This window comes from Uloborus diversus, chromosome 6 (genome assembly GCF_026930045.1).
Source record: "Uloborus diversus isolate 005 chromosome 6, Udiv.v.3.1, whole genome shotgun sequence".
Lineage (NCBI taxonomy): Eukaryota > Metazoa > Arthropoda > Arachnida > Araneae > Uloboridae > Uloborus > Uloborus diversus.
Genome location: NC_072736.1, coordinates 70,473,957 through 70,493,066, shown reverse-complemented (window position 1 = coordinate 70,493,066; position 19,110 = coordinate 70,473,957). Strand labels below are relative to the sequence as shown.

Genomic DNA, 19,110 nt, shown 5'->3' with positions numbered 1-19,110 from the left:
CCTGGCGAGCCTGAGGTCTCATAATACTTTCGTAATGAGACCGAGGCAGGGCCGGAGAGCCGAGGTCTCATTACGAAAGTGCTATGAGACCGAGGGCTCGTATCCCGGAGAAATGATGAAAAAAAATTAATGCATTAATTTCGACTTGTAATTAATACAATAATTTATTTCATTGTATTTTAATATGTTTACAAAAAACCCCGGCCCTGTACATTTTTGAAGCATATATTCGTGATGTTTTTTGTTGTGCTTTTATGTTGTTTTTATATATATTGTGTTCTGAAGTGCTTTGATCATGTTTTTTTTATCTGATTTTTTCCTGTTGGCGCTAAAAAAGCATCGCTAAGAACGATGTATGACATATGTCGTCATACATCGTTTTCTTGGCGACGCTTTCTTGGCGCCAACAGGAAAAAGTCGCCAAGGGTGGGGTATATCACATCAGTTCCGGAAAAAGTTTTATCGCCAACGTTGGCGATTTTCGAAATGAGCTGAAAATTCTATCCTCGCCAAGGGGGGAGGGGGGTATATCACATCTGTACCGTCTCTTCAGTAATCAGGCCCTGTGGGTAATAAATATAATTAAATTATTTTAATCTGCACTAACACTAACCAGCGAACATGTGTGTTAGGGGACATTTTTTTGGGGGGTAGTTTTCACTTATAAGCAGATACATAAATGTGCAATACAAAGTGTTGGATCTTAATTTTTCTGGGTGGCAGGGAGAAGATTTGAAACAGCCGCCCCCTAACCCATCTTTCTTTCAAATTTATAGATTGTTTTAATTTACAAAGGGGGGGGGGGAGGGAGGTAGAACTTGAGTGACTGTATAAACCTAATATATGATAATGTTTTAAATATTTTCTCTTAACTTTTAAATTGTTCTTATTTATGTGATAGGTTTTATCATCATTAGTCAAGAAAATAACTATCATCAAATGGTGGTGGAAGAGAAGAAGAAGAATATTCTTAATCAAGCTACACAGTTGTACATGGTATTTTCCTTTACGTTCTTATTTTTTGACGTACATTTGATTTATTCCCTTAGATTTTTTCTCTCTTAAGTTTTACTTTTTGTATTTTTTTCCATTATTTGTTTTTTTTTTTCAACAGGTGAATGCTACAGTTTACAAATCACATGAAGATTTTGGCAAAAAGGTTGGACATTGGACAATATTTCCCCTTGTTGAAAAGTAAGCTGGTTTTGTTTTTCAATTCTAGAACAAACACTGATCAGTTGAGGAATTTCAGTGGAGATGTGAAGCCACAAATATCCAAAATGTCTGCTGTAAAATATCCAAGTCTTTATTTAAAACTGACGTATGTATCATAACTTGCATATCTACAGAAAAATATGGTAATGAAACATATCATCAGAGAAATATCTCAGATTTTATGAAATAAAATTGGTCTAAGTAGATATTGGTTAAGGATGTTCAGGATGGTGGCAGAGTTGAGAATAAAGAGAATTTTGTTTTAGAAACATTACAATACATTTGGGAAGTGTTGGTTACTCAAAATTGAGATATTGTTTTCAGAGGTTATAACATTTTTTAAAAATTTGGTCTTAAATACTTGCAATAATGTCTATCTCCAATTTTAAATGAATTTTATTTTAGCAGTAGTAGATTTCTTTTGCCTCCAACTTTTGAAACATATAGACCGTGAAATTGATTTAGTTAAAAACTAGGTGCCATAGGCGAATTTAGGCCGAAATATTTGGGGGTGCAACAATAACAGGGATCTGGAAAGGGGGGGAGGGGGGTATTCCCGAAATAACAAGGCAGTGGCGAAATCAGAAAATAATGTTAGGGCGGGACACACTTTTAAATCTAAACTTTTTAAGAATGAATTAATGTACTTTCAAAAATAAGTAAAAACAATAAACTGTCAACTTAAAGAAATAATTTTCATTGTCAAAAAAAAAAAAATCGTCTGTGCATATCTTTATGTAGAAACATAAAGGACTCCAAATTTCTCCGCCAAAAACTGAATACATAAATTAAAACTTTAGCTTGAAAATAAAATCAAAACATATTTAAAACAATTATTTCACAGTAAAAACCATGGCTGTAGAGTCAGAGTCGGAGTCCATCTGATTTTAGAAGTTTTAATTTGAAAGTTTCAAATTCAAAGACTTGGAGTTGAAATCAGTTATTTCCCCAAAAAGTCCGTAAGTCTGCCAATATTTGCAGAGACGGAGTAGGGCTTATTATTTGATACAGGAGTTGGAGTCAGGGTCGAATATCCAAGAGTCGGAGTCAGCCATTTTTCCTCTGCATAAATTTTTGCCAAAGCTACGAAGTCTGGTTCAAAGTCGGGAAGTCAGAGTCCGAGTAATTTTCGGGTACAGGAGTCAGAGTCAGGAGCGCCAAAATTATCGGAGTCGGGAGTAGGTCGTCAAGAGCTATTTCCAACAAAGTTTGTTTGAAGTAAATCCGCCTTTAAGTTCGGAATCTATATTGACTTTCAGTTTCCCCTTAGGCGCTAATGTTAAGAGATTTGAACTGTTCAAAATTGAACGAAAACTTGTTCAAATCAAAAAGATATTTTCGATGCATGTTTTTCATCAAAAGCTTTTCCCTACAAAGCTTGTTTGGAGCTAATTCGCTTCTAAGTTCAAGATTTATTTTTGATTTGAATTTCCCCGTAGGCGCTAATCTTAGGTTTTTTTGAACTGTTGAAAATTGAACGAAAAATTGTTCAAATCAAAAAATGAATTATGGGAATGAGATGTCCTTGCCAAGATCTTTCTAACAAAAAAAAATTTGTTCGAATCGGACTAGTCATTCAAAAGTTATTAGGGGGGGGGGGGGGGACAGACAGACCGACAGACATTTTTCCCCACCTCAATACCTGACTTTCCAATTTTTAATTTTTCAATATTTATCTAACTATTTTATTTATTTTTGACTTTTTTTTGTTTTTCGGGATATTTTTAAGATGTATTAAGCCTTCTTTCATGCTTTTTTTCTTCTTTCTCTGACTTTTACTGGGAAAGTAGGCTAAAAACGCAATGTAAACCATATTTAGTTAGATTAGGGGATGGGCAATTCTTAACATTTCAAACTGCAGAAAAAGTCTTTAACAAAAGTCAATATAAAGGAGCAATGGTTGAATCCAGCTACTGGTTTGGAATGGGATTCATGCCCCAGAAAAAATTTAAAATAGTAGTTTTAAAAACGCAGTTTTACAGTTCTTGATGATATTTTAGGGGCAAGAAAGGTACGTGTGGCTCCAAGACTATTTTTAGAAATTTTATTCTTATAAATGTGATTATAGTCCATATTTATAGTTTGGGTTACGAATGAGACTCATAGACTGTCTCCAATCAATTTTTTGAAAAGCAGCTAGAAATACATACCCCTCTCCCCTCCCCCACGCTACCTCTTTAACTTTTCATAATTGAAGTTTCAAAAATACTACGGAGGACAATTTTTAACGCTGTTACCAGATGGGGTGTTCTGGAGCTCTTCCCTGGAAAAATTTCGAAATTGTAGTCCTAAAAATGAAGTTCTGCAATACTCCATGGTATTAAAAAAAAAGGATTCTCCCACTTAAATATTTCGAAATAGTAGTTTTCAAGACCAAAATATTAACACTCTTTGATGATATTAGAGAGACGGGGTCGGAGGCCCGTGTTCGAACTTTTTCCAAAATTAGTCTTAAACACATGAGTGTAAGACCATATTTGGTAACGTTAGGGACACTGCAGTTTTTCAAAACTGAAGCTCCAAAAACACAGTTTTTAAAGGATTTTCGATGTATGATCTTCCTTGGAAGTTTTGCGAAAGTGAAGCCCAAGAACCGAAATTTGAAGTACTTTGTAATAACTTTGGCTGGAGAAAGGGCTTTGGAGAAGAAAAATTTTGAGGACTAATAGAAAAAATTAAATGTAAAATTTGAAGAAAAAAATAATAAGAAGAAAATAAGAATAATGGAATAGTAGAAAATATGAAGGAAAAAAAGGAGGGGGAGATATGAAAGAAAGAGGATTGCGTGAGGAGGGGGGGGGAGGAGGCACACAATTCGCCGCCAATAATCTGAAGCTGCTGAAAAATTTAAATATCAATAATATTTCTTTTTGAAAGAGAAATTTAAGATTTTTTCCCAACATTCTTTTTTTTTTCTTCGTAAAATAACTGCGTTTTCCCAAACTGAGATCTTTTCTTCTCTTCAATAATAAAGAATATTTTTTTAAAGCATCAACTCAGCATTTTATGGGGAGGGTCACCATTCTTATGCCCCCTCCCCCTGGATGCACCACTGCAGCAAAATGTCCGGGAGTCCTCCTTCAAAAATTTTTGAAAATTTACCTTAAAAATGTTGGTTTTCGGTTGATTTCGGTGTTGATTTTATTGATAAAGTTTCTTGCAATAGCCATGTTTTTTTTTTTTTTTTTTTTTTTTTTTGGACTTTATTAGCCATTGTTGTTTCAAAATAGAAGAATTGGTATTGATATACGAATAAATATCCAATTACAGAACATGCAATTATTGCATACAATAACACAGCACTGAACAATAAATTGTTTGAGAAGTTTCTTCATTTGCATGAAATTATTTATTAGGGTTTTTTTTTCTAAAGGGATAAAATTACTTTAATTCTTAATATGAGCACAGTTACGTTTTTCTTGCACTAGCAACGTGTGGTGATACACTGGATTCAAGTAAATTTACTAGTATAGCAGCTATGATTTTTCCCCCCAACTGCATTTCTGAGTGAAATATACTAAACTAATTTTTTTTTATTTTAAACCCAGCCAAAAGTTTTGGGGGTGCGGCGCACCCCCTGGCACCCCTGTAAATCCGCCTACGCTAGGTGTACTGGCACAGCGATACCAGTGCTAAGAATTTAAAGGAAGTCTGTTGAATTACAAAAATACTCTCCCCCCTCCCTTTTGATGTGAAATGATAATTTTTCTTCAAATAAAATGCTTTTCAAAAAACCTTTTAAAGTCTCTGGAATTTAAAACTATTTGAATTGAATTTAAAACTATACATGAAAAGATTAACAGTAGCTTAAAAACTGAAAATAATCCGCCAACTTTAGAGTTCATCGCTTAATGCGCCAAGCAACCACGCTACCGTAACCCTGCCCTTTAGCAAGTGAAGTGGAATTTTTCTGCAATTTAAAATGTTTCTCCAAATAAATAATATTATGATAAAAACATTATAAAGAACAATCACAATTGAATAATAAGACAAATCAAATTATTTACTTAGATAAGTAAATATCTTCAACTATAGGAACAAAAACAAGCGTTGAAGAAATAAGGGGGGGGGGGGAACAATAGGGGAAAACCTACAAAATCAAATTATATACTTGAATATAAAAAAGAATTCCTTCAAAAATCAATTAGATGACCACAAGTCCCACAATAGCGTAGCTGAATTCACATCGAAACCACGCGACATGATTCCAAGCAGATATCAACACTGTCGGCCAGTGCCCTCTTGATGAGTTAACTTACTCCGTCATCTATTAGGAATTCATAAGACTAGTCTTATCCCATTATCTGTTAGAAATTCTTAGAACTAAACATTTGACTAAACATTTAATTTGCAATTACAAATATTTTGGTCAGTATAATTTAAAAAATAAAATAAAAAATAGCCTAACTTTCTTTAGCTTTCCTCAATAAATGAACTGCTCAACACAAAAAGAATTTTTCGATTTGAACCAGTAGTTCCTGAGATTAGTGCGTTGAAACAAATAAACAAACAAACTCTTCTGCTTTATATTATTAGTATACAGGGAGAAAAGTTAATCTATTGTAACCTGCCATATTTCGAGTCCCTCAACCGCATAATTTTTGGCACTTGTCAAACTCTAAGGCAATCTCAAAATGAACAAAAATGGAGCTGGCCTACTCTGCTAATAAGGCCTAAATTTGAACTAAATAAATGATAAATATATAATGTTCTTAAAAAATTATGCTCTTTTAAAATTTGGAGAACTTTGAATTATTTTTTATTATTAATTACATCTAATTTAATACTTATACATTTTTATTTTCAGGATTTCAGAGTTGAATGTTGATTGGGTTTTTTTCCTTGATGAAATAACTGGTCTTAGTGTGGAAAAGCTAATAAAATTACTTTCAACATATAATTCATCGCAGGTATGTAAAGTTTTGTGTTAGATGGTACATATTTCTGTCAGCAAGCCTACTTAGCTGGATAACTTGGAAAAGTGAGGAAAATTTTTAATTTCTGAAAAAAGTGTGGAAATTTTTATTTCATGGGGTAAGAATATAATTTTTCCTGAAAATGAGATAAAAGATAATTATTGCCTTAATTTTTTTCAACTAGAATGTTTTTGTAATATATATTTCAGTTTCAGACTATATTTAAGGTTCAGTTGGTTTTTTTATTTTTTACATCAGAAAATATTACCATAGAAATTGGATATTAAAGCTGTGTTCTTCTTTTCTTTTTCATCTTCCTGCATGAAACTAATGGGCCTTTTTTAACTCTTTTTCCAAGTTTTTGAGAGCTTAAACCTATCAATAGTTTAATGTTAGCCATTTTTTTCTTGACGTTAAGAACTGTCCGTATTGTTGAAGAAATAAAATAAAAGTTTTGCTTTGAATCAGGTATTTACTGTAAAATCAAAATATTTTGTGTTGTGTAGAAAATATGATTTTACCAATTAAAAAAAATTATAAACATTTCTACAAATAGTTAAATATACATGATTTTAAAATCCTAATTACAGTAAGTAATAGGAAATTGCTTATTCAAAAACTGACTAAAATTATTCTGACAAATATGGTATTAGTGGAGATTTGTTCCAACTTTGGTTAATATCTGATACTATTAAAAAAAACTGAGTGAATCTATATCACTCAAACTTCTTCTGAACGCCAGAGAATTGGCAATCAAACCAATTATTAATAGATTCCCTATTTTTCTGGCATCATGTCTAGGCAGGTTTTGTTTATCTATGATTAATTGGTGGAAGTTTTAGTTTAAAGGTAAATTCTACAGGATGTTTCTACTTCCCAAAGAAAAGTATGCTGGCACACAGCCAAATCGTACCCTTAGTTCTTCTTTTCTCAAGTTTGCGTTATTCTTGCCTGTGCAAAAAAAAGACCTCTTTTTGTGCGGGTTATATTTTCTGCTCAAAGCAAAAGTGATTTAATGATTCGAGTTAGTGGTAAAGTGGAGGCATGTGGCGGATTGGGAATGGAACAGTTCTAGAGGAGCACCTTGACAAAAATGAATTTACTACTGATTACTTAATATGCCGCCACATTTGGCAAGAAAGGATGAAGTGTCTAAAGTACACCGCCTAGGGTGTTCTTAACCAGTCAACAATAAGTGGGTTGGATGAGCTGCCGCAAGTGGCGAGGCTAAAGTGTCCACCGCAGTACTCCATCAAAGCAGTGTACATCGAATTTTCACATACGCCATCCCATAATTTGTTAAACTTAACACTGTTGAATATGTACATAGGGATGGCATATTAAATTTAAAAAAAAAAAGTACAAAGCACAGCTTTTCTCGCCGCCCTGTTGGCTTGAGGCATTCATCATCAAGCGTACTTCATGACTTATTTTTAACAAACAAAGAGGAGTTGTATCTGAAGATAATTATTTTCAGTAGTAGGTAGATACTAATATGGTAAAGGTGCCAAATGAATCGTTTCTGTCATGCACAGAAGTGTCCAGGTATCTCGATTTCGTTGTTAACATGCTAACTGCTGTACATTTTACTAGCCATTGTAGCCTGATTGTTAAGGCATTGGACTCATAATTGAAAAGTCCCAGGTTCAATGTCAGCTGTTCAAAGATCTTCTATGTTTGTTAATGGTGACAGGAGTACAAAAATATGTCGTGGACACCAAGTCCTCTAAGCTCCCATTCCAAATCTAACTCAGGGGATGTTGGTTCAGAGGTTACTTTGCTTCTGGTCTGGCTGAAAAAACAAAACTATTATAAGGGACTATTTGTAGTGGTAAGTACAGGCAGTGCTGATCTAGGGGGATCAACACTGACCCTTGCTCCGCATTTTGTGACCGGCGACAAATGTACCTTATTTCTGTTTTTTTTTCTCTTTGAAACTCTATGAAAAACGAAGGAAGATGGACAAATACAGCAGTTTCAGGATTTTTCCCCAGCTCAGAAAAATTGTAGATCCAGCACTGGATTTAAGGATTTGTGTGGGATTATGAAAAATGTGTTTAGGAATGGCAGTATTGAGGAAAATTTTTGAGTATTACTGAATTCAAAGTTTAAGAGTTACAAGTATGATTCATCTGAGTCACATACAGCTATTTATTTATTTATGTAAACCCTACCAATCACCAGTGTGCCTACCCTGGTGAGGGTTTAACAGTATGTGGTCATTTGGGGGGAAGGAGAGGACAGCTTAAGAGTGAACAAGTTCCTCCTGAGAAACATGCATACAACTGGACATCATTTAAATATTTTACAATTTGCACACATCAATTTTGATAGACATGGAAATGGATGGTTTGAAACATACAGAAGAAAAATAAGTGAAATTGAATCAAAAATATATTAGATAAGACTGGGATGGCGGGGAAATACCATTTAAAAGGCAATAAAACTTCCTTCAAAATTATTAAACCAGATATTTCAGACTTAGAAACAAAGAAGAAAGAAAATAAATTTTCTTGATACTACTAAAATGTAACTCTCTGTAGCTCATGAGAATTTAAATGTCCTCTTTTTTTGCCTTTTCTGTGTGATTTCATTTTTAGTCACTCAATGCGTTGAAATCCTGTTACAATGAATACCAATACAACAAAATATTCATTTTTAACAAAATAAATTTTCAGTCCCAATTTAATTTCCCTTACTTTTGCTTGAATTCCACTAAGCAAAATTCCTATCACAACAAAACAAAATTTGTATTCGCTTGAAGTTCCTTGTTACAGGATTTCACTGCATAATTAATAAATATGAACTTAAAATTTTTTTATTATGTTCCTTTTTGCATTGTTACGTTAATTAAGCAGGCAAGAACTAGTTTTTTTTTGCGAGGCAATATCAAAAACTGTGATTTATTTAGGTGTTGTTTATAAGCCCTCTTAGAGATTTGTAAGGTATTCTTATGAAGAACTCAACTATGCAATCGAAATTTGATTTCTTTTAAATGTTGTCTTTTAGGAACATTTTATTGGTTATGCCCTACGTGATTCTGAACCGACAATCATACATCATTTTGCATCAAATGAAGGAAATTCAGCTGTTTTATATCCACACTTTGCTCCTGGGTTTGCGATGAGTCTGCCTTTGATACAGAAGTGTGATAATATTTTATTTTCTTTATTAAGTAAAGAGTTGAAATTGTGTAGTTTGATACATAGCCATTTTTATTAATTTAGTATTTTCCCAAAATATTTCTATGTTGGTGCCTGCACTATTAGACAAAGCAACCCTGGCCCTGCTATAAACTCATAGGCCATGCTTTGGGGACATTGATATATGAGCACGAGCAGGGCATGCATGGGGGGGGGAGGGGGAGAAGGGACACCTGTTAGCCCCGCTCTGAGCCTCAAGGAGGTCCGAGATCTTTTAAATGAGGGGTGAAATATATGTAGGGACGTAGGGGGGTAAACAAGATAAAGGGAGGCCTGTAAAAGTCATTTGTTATGAGCCCTAAAATTTCTGTGCTCGCCCCTGGTATTAACTGGTTGTTACATTCAACTAAATGCTGTCAGTTGGCAAGACATTTCATTGGTCTATTGTAAGATATCGCTGTACGAGTGTTTTCATCTCAGAATTGCATACGGGAATGCAAGTCTGTACTATTATAAACTGAAACTCAAACAGGACGCAATTTCGACTTTTAAGATTCTTTTTTTTTTTTTTTTTGGAGCAACATTAGTTGTAATCAGAGCCAGACTTGTACTTAATGGGGTACCTAAAGTATTTCAGGCATGAGGTCCCTTTGTAGTCCTAAAGTCACCAAAGATAGTCTTAAGTCTATAATTGAGTATTTTAATGCAAGAACCAGTTTAGTTCAAACCTTTTTTTTTCTTTTTTAAATTCATTTCTGCGTGTGGCCGATAGTATAGAATAGACTAAAAGTTCCGATCGGTAAATCAACGAAAGGTTTAGTCCAAACCTTTTTTTTTTCTTTTTTAAATTCATTTCTGCGTGTGGCCGATAGTATAGAATAGACTAGAAGTTCCGATCAGTAAATCAACGGGACACAAATGTGAGATCAGACCTCTGCTTTCTAGTAAATAATGTGGGAAATATATTAGCCTTTCTACCGGTCAATGATGTTATTCATTGGTCTTACCAAAAATGAGTTAGTCTATACTTACCTGATTCTTGGTTCTTGCATCAAAGCCCTCAATTGTGTTTTTCAGATTTAAACATCGAAAAATTGCCTAAGTCTTTGAACCTTTGCTATTCCCTTAAAGTCACTCAAGACAGCTTAAAATTTCACTTTTTGAAATTTTTGTTGGAGAGCTTCCTTTTATCAACACTAGCCTAAAATTGATTCAGAAAAAAATGCCCAGAGGGAACCAGTGTTTCCCCCAGACCAAAAAAGTGGCAGTGCGCTTTCAGATAAAAGAGTACTTTTTAAGAGAAGTTTTATAAAACACAAAAGGTGCTTAAAAGTAAGACAAAACAACGTAAGTAGAAGCACAAATTTGTAAATTACAGCAGACACGTGTTTCGGCGTTACAGGGAACGCCTTTTTCAATGCAAAAAATAATGAGCTTATGGATGAAAAGGCATCCGACAAAAGGTGCTTCTTTTACTTTTTGGTTTTCTAGGTAATACAAAGTTCATGTGTTTTCGAAAGTAATTTTTTAAAAATTTTGAAAAGGTTTTTGATGTTTAGTTTTAAAGGTTATGCAAAAAACGTTCAGATCAGAGCCGTGTCCAAGGGGAGGGTTTTAGGGGTTAAACCCTGGCCCATGTCCAGATTTTCATAAAGGGAGGGGTTTTAATCTCACCAGTAGGGGGGGGGAGAATTTAACCCCCTTACAGCTTTTAGTTTTACGACAAATTGCCGATCAAAGTATGGCGTTTATTCACATGTAAGGACTGCTGTATTCTTGAAGGATACCTCTAGCTGTACAAGTTACCAAAGTATTCCTTCGTTTCACAGATTCGCTTTAGTCAAACTTTACTTGCTTCTTTTTAATTAAATCTGTTTACTATGTAGTATATTGCAATGAGTATTAAAAACTCTTCACAAATTCTTTTATAATGTAGAATGTATATCAGGTTGTTATGTTCTGAAATAATGCTTAATAAACTAAACAAGAAAGAGCTCTTTGCAGATGCAAATTACATAGCCAAGCATAATCACTAATGCATCTTCATAGATGTAACATATGCAAAATTCACCATAAGCTCCTTACAATAAGCAATATTCTTTCTTTGCATTCGTAGATCATTCAGCGGTTCGTCCGCCATACTTTTTCGGAAATATTACATCAGTTTGTAAGGCTTTAGCAGTTGTAAATCGCAAAAAACTTCAGAGAGAAAATTAAAATAAAATAAAAACGCTGAACGCAAACTTTCTCATTAAAGTAAAATTTAAGTCAAATATACATTTTCTTCATTTTGCTTATTTTTTCCCCCAAGGGAGGGGTTTAACCCCTAAAACCCTCCCCTTGGACACGGCGCTGGTTAAACCCCTCCCATTGAGGGAAAAATAAGTCAAATTAACAAAAGCTATATTTGACTCAAATTAACTATAATGTGAAAGTTTGCGTGGAGCGTTTTTTTTTTTTTTTTCGTTTTACTTTCTCTGAAGTTTTTCTGCAATATACAACTGTTAAAGCAACATCAACTGAATAATTTGGAAAAAGTATGGTGGAAGAACCGCTGAATGATCTATCAATGCAAGGCTTATTGTAAGGAAGTTATGGTGAATTTAGCATATGTGTTGCAGCTATGAAGATACTAGTTGATTTGGTTATGTAATATTCATCTGCTATCAGCTCTTTCTTGTTTAGTTTATTAAGCACTATATCAGAGCATAAAACCTGATATACATTTTACATTATAAAATACTATAATTATTAAAATAATTTGTGGGGAGTGGAGATTTTAATACTTTTAGCAATATACTGCACTGTAAACGTATTTAATTAAAAAGAAACAAAGGTTTTATCAAAGTGAACCTGTAAAATAAAGGAATACTTTGGTCACTTGTGCAGCCAGAATTATCTTTCTAGGAAAGGGGGGGGGGGACAGCTGTCCTTACAGGTGTAAAAACGCCATACTGGGACTGGCAATTTGTCGTCAAACTAAAGTTTGTGATGAGTTGAATCCCCCCCCCCCCCCAACAAGTAAGATTTAAACCCCTCCTTTTATGAAAATCTGGACACGGGCCTGGTTCAGATGTATTTTAATCAGATTCTTGTGGATAAGTTATTGAAAAGAGCGAGGGACATTTCAAGGACAGGCTTATGAGAATCTTTACCTTTTGAAAAAAAAAATTGCTTTTGTGAAGTATTGTTTGAACTTTTAAGTGGCAAGTAGGGTTGATCAAGTTAAGGGTCAAATGTTAGCTCAAAAGCGGAAGGCATTTTGGCCTCTTAAAAAATCTTGAGGGAAACACTAAAGGAAACTTGTCTTCTTTCCTTTCAATGTTTTCAAAACATGTTATAAGATTACTAGAGGACCCGACAGACGTTGTTCTGTTTAAACTTTGTAAATTGAAAAGTTAAAATATTTCAATAAACTATCAAGTGTTTGAATCGTTTTGTTGAAAAAATATTTAAAAAGAAAATGTTTTTAAGATGCTTGGTATCAGAATGCGTGTATTTATTGCAACTTGATTTATCTAATGCCCACTGAGCAGTTAGTTGTTTTATTAACTATTTTTTCTGGTGTACTTCAAAGACCTTCATAGATTGTATGGTTTGTTCCTTCAGTCATACTCAAAGGGTAAAAATCGTCCACAGATATTAAGTGAAAAAAAATAACTACCCATGTAGAAGAAACGGGAAATTCCGCTGCAACGTCCTCCATATGAAAAACAATAAACCAATCGAAAGGATATCGTTTAAAAAAAATGATGAAAGTAAAAACAGTTCCCGGAATTAGCGAAAATCATCCCTCCCCCTCCCGATGTAAAATAAACACATTCTTCAACTAAAAGACTGAACACTCTATTAAAACCAAAAACAATTCTTTGCAATTTAAAATATTTCACCAAATAAACAAAAAATACAATAAATTACATTAACAGTAGCTTTAAAATGTAAAAAAAAAAAATCACGGAGGCTATTGTTTATGGCCAAAGTCGGCAAGCCACCACGTTAGTGTAATCCAGCCGATCATAAAGCGAAGCGAACTCCGACCGATTAGCAGTCCGATCTTTTGAGCGAAAACGTTTGAATCCCGCTCTCTTGCTGAGCATTTGTCTCACTTGTTTATCTTTCCTTGCGTACTTGGATGATCTTCATATATTGCTTAATTTGTTCTTTCCACCAAAGATAAAAATCTTTCACTGCACTGATCTTTTGTGTACAGAGCTACCCTGTTGGACTAAAATAAAATTTGTTTTGTCTTTAAATTCTACGATCTTTTTCCTTAATTATGTACTGATTAGTTTGATAATCCTCAAAGTGTTCTTACCATTGGTGCCGAAACTCAGACGGATTTTAGCCGAGAAACAAATTTTGCTAGTTACGGTACTTTCTGTTCATTTGGTTAGGAAAACCTAAAGCACTGATCCGGTCACATGGTTCAACTACGACGACAGAGCACACGTTTTGCATGAACCTTCCAATACTTTAGTTTAAAATATATCACTGGACCTAAATTCGTTGCTTTCAAGAGAAATAAAGTCTTTACTCTATGTTTTATCTATTCTCAACTGACATATCACAGTAGGAAATTTCATTCAAAAAGCAGAGCTGGCTTTCTTATTGTTCTTTGGCAACAAGTTAAATATTTATTTCAGTTCTCACTCAACAATAGGTTAAAATAAATATTAATCGTTTGGGGGATATAACCATCCAATATTTAAATTCATTAACATTAATTAATTCATTAACAAAAACGTTTCCGATTCGATCCATCGCGCTTCAAAACCATGCTTGCCACAACTCAATCACACACAAAAAATTTGATCAAAATCGGTTCAGCCGTTTAAAAGCCTTATGGTGACAAATGTCTGCACAGAAGATTTTTATATATTAAGATGTTTTTAAAAGTTCAGTGTCGAAAAATTCTGAAGGAGAGTCGCCAGATTCCCTATAGCAACTAAATGTAGTTTAAAATTGAGTAGAGTCTACTTCAGTTTTAAAATGCTTCCAAATGAGATAACTGAGTCTCCTCTTCTCTCAAATGTGAACAATGATAGTTTTGCATTTTTTAATAGTTCAAAGTCGAAAGGTTTTCGTAAAGAGCTCCCGATGCTTCCTTGTTTCATTAATTTTACCAAGGGTAACCTAAAATTGCATTTCTAAAACTTCCCATTTCGGAGAATTTCTAGGAAGAACCCTCGACATTCTATTGTAAACAAAGATAGAATAAAATAGACTTCAATTTTGAAAAAAAAAGTTAAGAAAACAAAATTGTGGGGGGAAAACTTTTTTTCCCTCTCCTCAAAATTACCGAAAATTAAAAAATTGCGGTTTTTGACATCAACTTTGAAAATACCACTTAGAAGAGAACTAGAACCCCTTCTCCCTATTCTTTTCTCCTTATGCCTACATAGATCAACCAATTTTGAAAATTTCCAAGGGAATTAACCTGATTCCTCCTTTTCCTCGTGTCTTTCCTATGTTGTCAATATAGAAGCCTAAAGATGTGCCTTTTCAGACATATAACCATTAGTTTTCTTCTTTGAAGGCACATAAAAAAGTAGTTTAATATCTTTGCTGGACTCAGAAGAATCAAGATCTGGTACTAGTTAATTTAACTTTTTTAATTTACAGAAGTGGGCCAAAATACTCTTTTCCCGGCTTAACCAAAGTCTGCCAATCCGTAGGTGGCCAAACTGTTAGAGACACTACTCAAATTTTCGAGTTTAGGATAAATTTTTAAAGAAATAAGCGATGAACTATAAACATTTTTTTTTCAATTCAGAAGTAAAAACATTATTTATCATCATTCATTTATATTTAAAATTCCTGAAAGCTGGTCTACTTGACAACTTTTATTTGATTTTTGTAACTTCTACTGCTGGACGTTTTTCATTAACCGTGAATCTTCGGTAAGTCAAACTTCAGTGAGCCAAAAACTTGGGCTAGCCAAAGTGAGTCTTTGTTCCCATTTAAATGGATAAAGAATTAATGTTATTTACTTTTGATAAGTCTCCTTCCATTGAGCCAAAATATTAGATACGCTGAATTTGATTTCATGACTACTGTCAGATTTTCCTTGCTAGCTTAACTCCATGAATTGAAATTGTTTTTTCCTCCCAAATAATATCAACAAAACGAAAGGAACCAGCGCCAGAAATCAAAATCTTGGACAAAATGAATATAAAAAACCTCTGGCTTAAACTTACAAAATGAGTTTAGTTTTGTACAAAACAAAATGAACACTCCATCTAACATACAGTTTATGGATTTCCTTGCAGTTGATAACGGAATTTAAGTCACAGATAACACTTACTGGTGAAATTGGTGGTTACTGGTGGTTATTGCAAAAGAAAAGCATCATGCATAAAGAAAAATAGCAAAAACTTTTCTGGTGATGAAGAGAAATAACTTGGGATATGAGGTAAAATAACCATATGCTAAAGAGAAGAAAAGAGCAACAGATTTATTACTGTATTGCTCCTTTTCATAGAATCCTGTCTGAATGTTCCCAACTCTTCGTTTGATGGATTATAAGTATCTGAGGACTTTTATGCTGGAGCAAATTTTTGTTAAAAAGCAGTATTTGATTACAGATTTTTTTTTATAAGTAAAAAACTGTCTATTTCAGCATAAAAATTTAATCTGTTTTTCTATTGAATTTATATTTGGTAATTATATTTGTCGTGTCAGTTAATTTATTTATAGTTAATTTTGTCAAGCATATGTAACCTCCTTGATGCATCATTTATCAATTTTTACCCTTATTATAAATTTAATGAGTTAGAGAAGTAGTATTTTATTATAGTTTCGTTTTCGTTTTCAAACAACCAAATTTTCAATAACTTGAATTTTTTTCTTTCCCTGCAGCTTTGATTTATCAAAGTTTCACTGTACTTGAATAGGTTTTCTCAGTTAATTAAAAGAAAATGGTGTTTTTGTATCAGGTCTTTTTTCCTCTCCCCTGTAAAATCGTGATTATGTGACTTACTTTATTCTGGCTATGAGATACAGAATTGATAAATAAAACTGCCACCTTTAAGATTTTAAGAGAATCAAAAACTTGATAAAAGTAGTGGATGATACTTATTTTATTTCTATTTTCTGCACTACAGTAGAATACCTTTATAATGCTGACCTATGTAACACAATTCCCTATAAACCACACTTTTCAGAAGTAAACAATTGGTTTTGAAGTTCAAAAAATCCCTCTGTTTTTCCTTGCAAACATAAAAATTGTTAGGCAAATTAAATTTTGAAAGTTTTCCATCTTTCCATCACAATTCAAAGCTTTTGAATGAAAATTAGTATGTATTCACAATAAAAAGAAAATACCAGATGGCTCTTGGAAATGCAACTGTTACAATTGCGCCCTTATAGGGGGTCAAGAGGGGGCTCAACTCTCCCCCCCCCCATAGGAATTGGAACTTCCTTGCTTTTAGTACTTTTTTCTTTGCAAAAATGTAAAAACATTTCTTCTCCAGCCAGTAATGAATAATTTACTAAAAATGTCAAACTTTAATAACTAATCTGTACTGAAATCTGTTTCTATGGGGAAAATATCCTGTTTAACCATGGGGGAAATATCTAAGCCCCCTTACAATTTTGCATATGGGTGCCCTTGAACTGTTATGCAATCCATGAAGCTACCAGAAGAGCAAGATAACTCACTTTTCTTTTGATTGTGAAACATATTTATTTGTGAGAAGCTAATTTTATATCATTAGTGCTTTACTACTCATTGCAGATAAAACCCATTCTGAAGTGCTAATATGTAGATATATTCTGAATATTAATTTCAAAATTTGTGAAATAGCCTTTTATATATATCACCAAAACCTCTATAGCACAAAAGCTCTGGTCCCAAGGTGTGCATTTTAATGGTTTCCTACTGTATATAAATATTATTAGCTAAAGTTAGCCATTATATTGCTCAAATTTAAAATATTTTATCTTCTATGTTATTTTGTGCAACAATGTAAGGTTGTGTGTTGCGTCTTGCAGAATACATTCAAGATTATCTGAGGATTTTGAACATGCATTCTCTATTGATCCTAAATATGAGGTAATATGCAATCTCTACTAATCCTAACTGTGAAGATATTTTCTTTTTATTCGTAAAACTACTTTTCATTAAAAGGCAGCAAAAATGGTTCTGCTTTTCTGTTCTCTTTTTTCCTTTTTTTCCATGAGTAAAAAGTGTTAAAATGACAGCCTGCTAAGAGATTTTCTCTTTTTTGCACAAATGACTCTTTGTCACCTAAAATCAATTTCTTTCCTTGCTTTTTTTTTGTATTCATTTAAAATAAGACTTCTCCCATCAGCTTTTCCAAGTTTAAACCCAGCAGAAAGACTGCAAATACAAAAATTTGGAGCTTTCAAGTTCACACAATGAGAATTTTAATTCAGGAAATTTCATGTCATTAATTTGTTGCTATAATGGTTCCCTTAAATTATCCCCCTATGTTTGTAACAAACCAGTTGGAGTCAATAATTCAAAATGAAAAGGTATTTCAATGAAATATTGTGGAGAGTATGAGTATACTACTATGCAGTATACTCTATAGTATGAAAAATATAATATAAAGGATTTCAGTTGAAAAACAGTGTCCTTTAGCTATCACCAGGGGCGGCAAATAGGGGGAGCAAGAGGGGGCGGTTGCACCCCCAAATATTTTGCGCAGAATATTAAGAAATCAGGAAATTCAATTTACCTAACGCGCAAATCAGTGATCATATGCAATAGGAAGTTAAAAAAAAAATCTCCAGATGATCTTTAGTAAAAGTTGATGAAACTCGAAACCTGTCCAGCCACAAGCAAGTGTTTTTCGCTATTTGGATAAGAACTTTGAAATTCATGAATCATTTTCAGAACTTTCAGAATAAAAAAAAAATAGATGGAGAATAAGTTTGTTTCAACTAAAGAAGAAATTTCCTCATATGGTTTAAATGCCTCATACTTGTAAGTGCAGTGTTAAGATGATGCTTCTGCTTCCAATGTGAAAGGGCAGTGCAGTGTGACTGGCCCGATTTTTACGACACGTTTCTTGGTATTTTGAGTTCATTGTTGCGCTCATATTTTAAATATACGTTCAGTTAGTGAGTGAACATTGATTCCTCCTGTTAAGAGGCATATTTGAGCAGTTCAATACATTGTATACTTTCACGGAAACTTCTGACAAAAGACACGCTATTTCTGAAAAAAATTCGTGCATCAACAGGTACTTTTGCTGGATGAGGTACAAAATGGTCTTCAAAAGTTAAAGCTAGAACTCTTGATCGAGCTCCTATTAAGAGCTTCTTGTTAATTTGGATTTATTGGCCATATTAAAAAATAAATAAATAAAAAAGTGACAAAAATCCACATGATGATGCAAAGTCAAATGATTAACTCTATATTTTGTATCAAATAATAGATTCATTCAGTTTCTAATGAAATTAACACAAGATTTAGTGATAAATCTAAGTTCAATATTATATGTGCAGGTTATTGAACAAGATAAATAAAATATTTCAGTTACAAGTAAAAGTTGTTGAACGAAGCAAAAAGAATTGTTTTGCGAAGAGCCAGTGTACTTCAATGATGAAAAATGAAGACTAGAGCACAAATTTTAAACTTGCATGGTTTTTTTTTTTTTTTTAAGAGAAAAATTTTAAAGATGCGTTTTCTAACATAACTTTGTAGCTTCAACTATTTTTTTCACCAATTCCAATCAACCCAGCTAACTGTGAAAGATCCTTTTCGTGTCTCAGAAGGTTAGAATTTTTTTTTTTTTTTTTTTTGGTGCATGATGGGACAAGCGAGACTTTCATCTTCAGCTACAGTGGTTCCCAAAAGGGTTCGTACA

The 19,110-nt window shown here is 33.3% G+C and overlaps 1 protein-coding gene across 1 annotated transcript in view; it reads left to right on the top strand.

The window, feature by feature from the left end:
* Positions 1-939: 939 nt before the first annotated feature.
* The window catches only part of LOC129224803 (beta-1,3-glucosyltransferase-like), a 61,881-nt gene continuing 43,710 nt past the window's right edge, over positions 940-19,110 (top strand). Inside the window, exons 1-5 of the mRNA XM_054859352.1 lie at positions 940-996; positions 1,115-1,194; positions 6,023-6,125; positions 9,141-9,277; positions 17,267-17,327. Coding sequence (XP_054715327.1) covers positions 940-996; positions 1,115-1,194; positions 6,023-6,125; positions 9,141-9,277; positions 17,267-17,327 — 438 coding nt within the window. The remainder of the gene's footprint in view (positions 997-1,114; positions 1,195-6,022; positions 6,126-9,140; positions 9,278-17,266; positions 17,328-19,110) is intronic.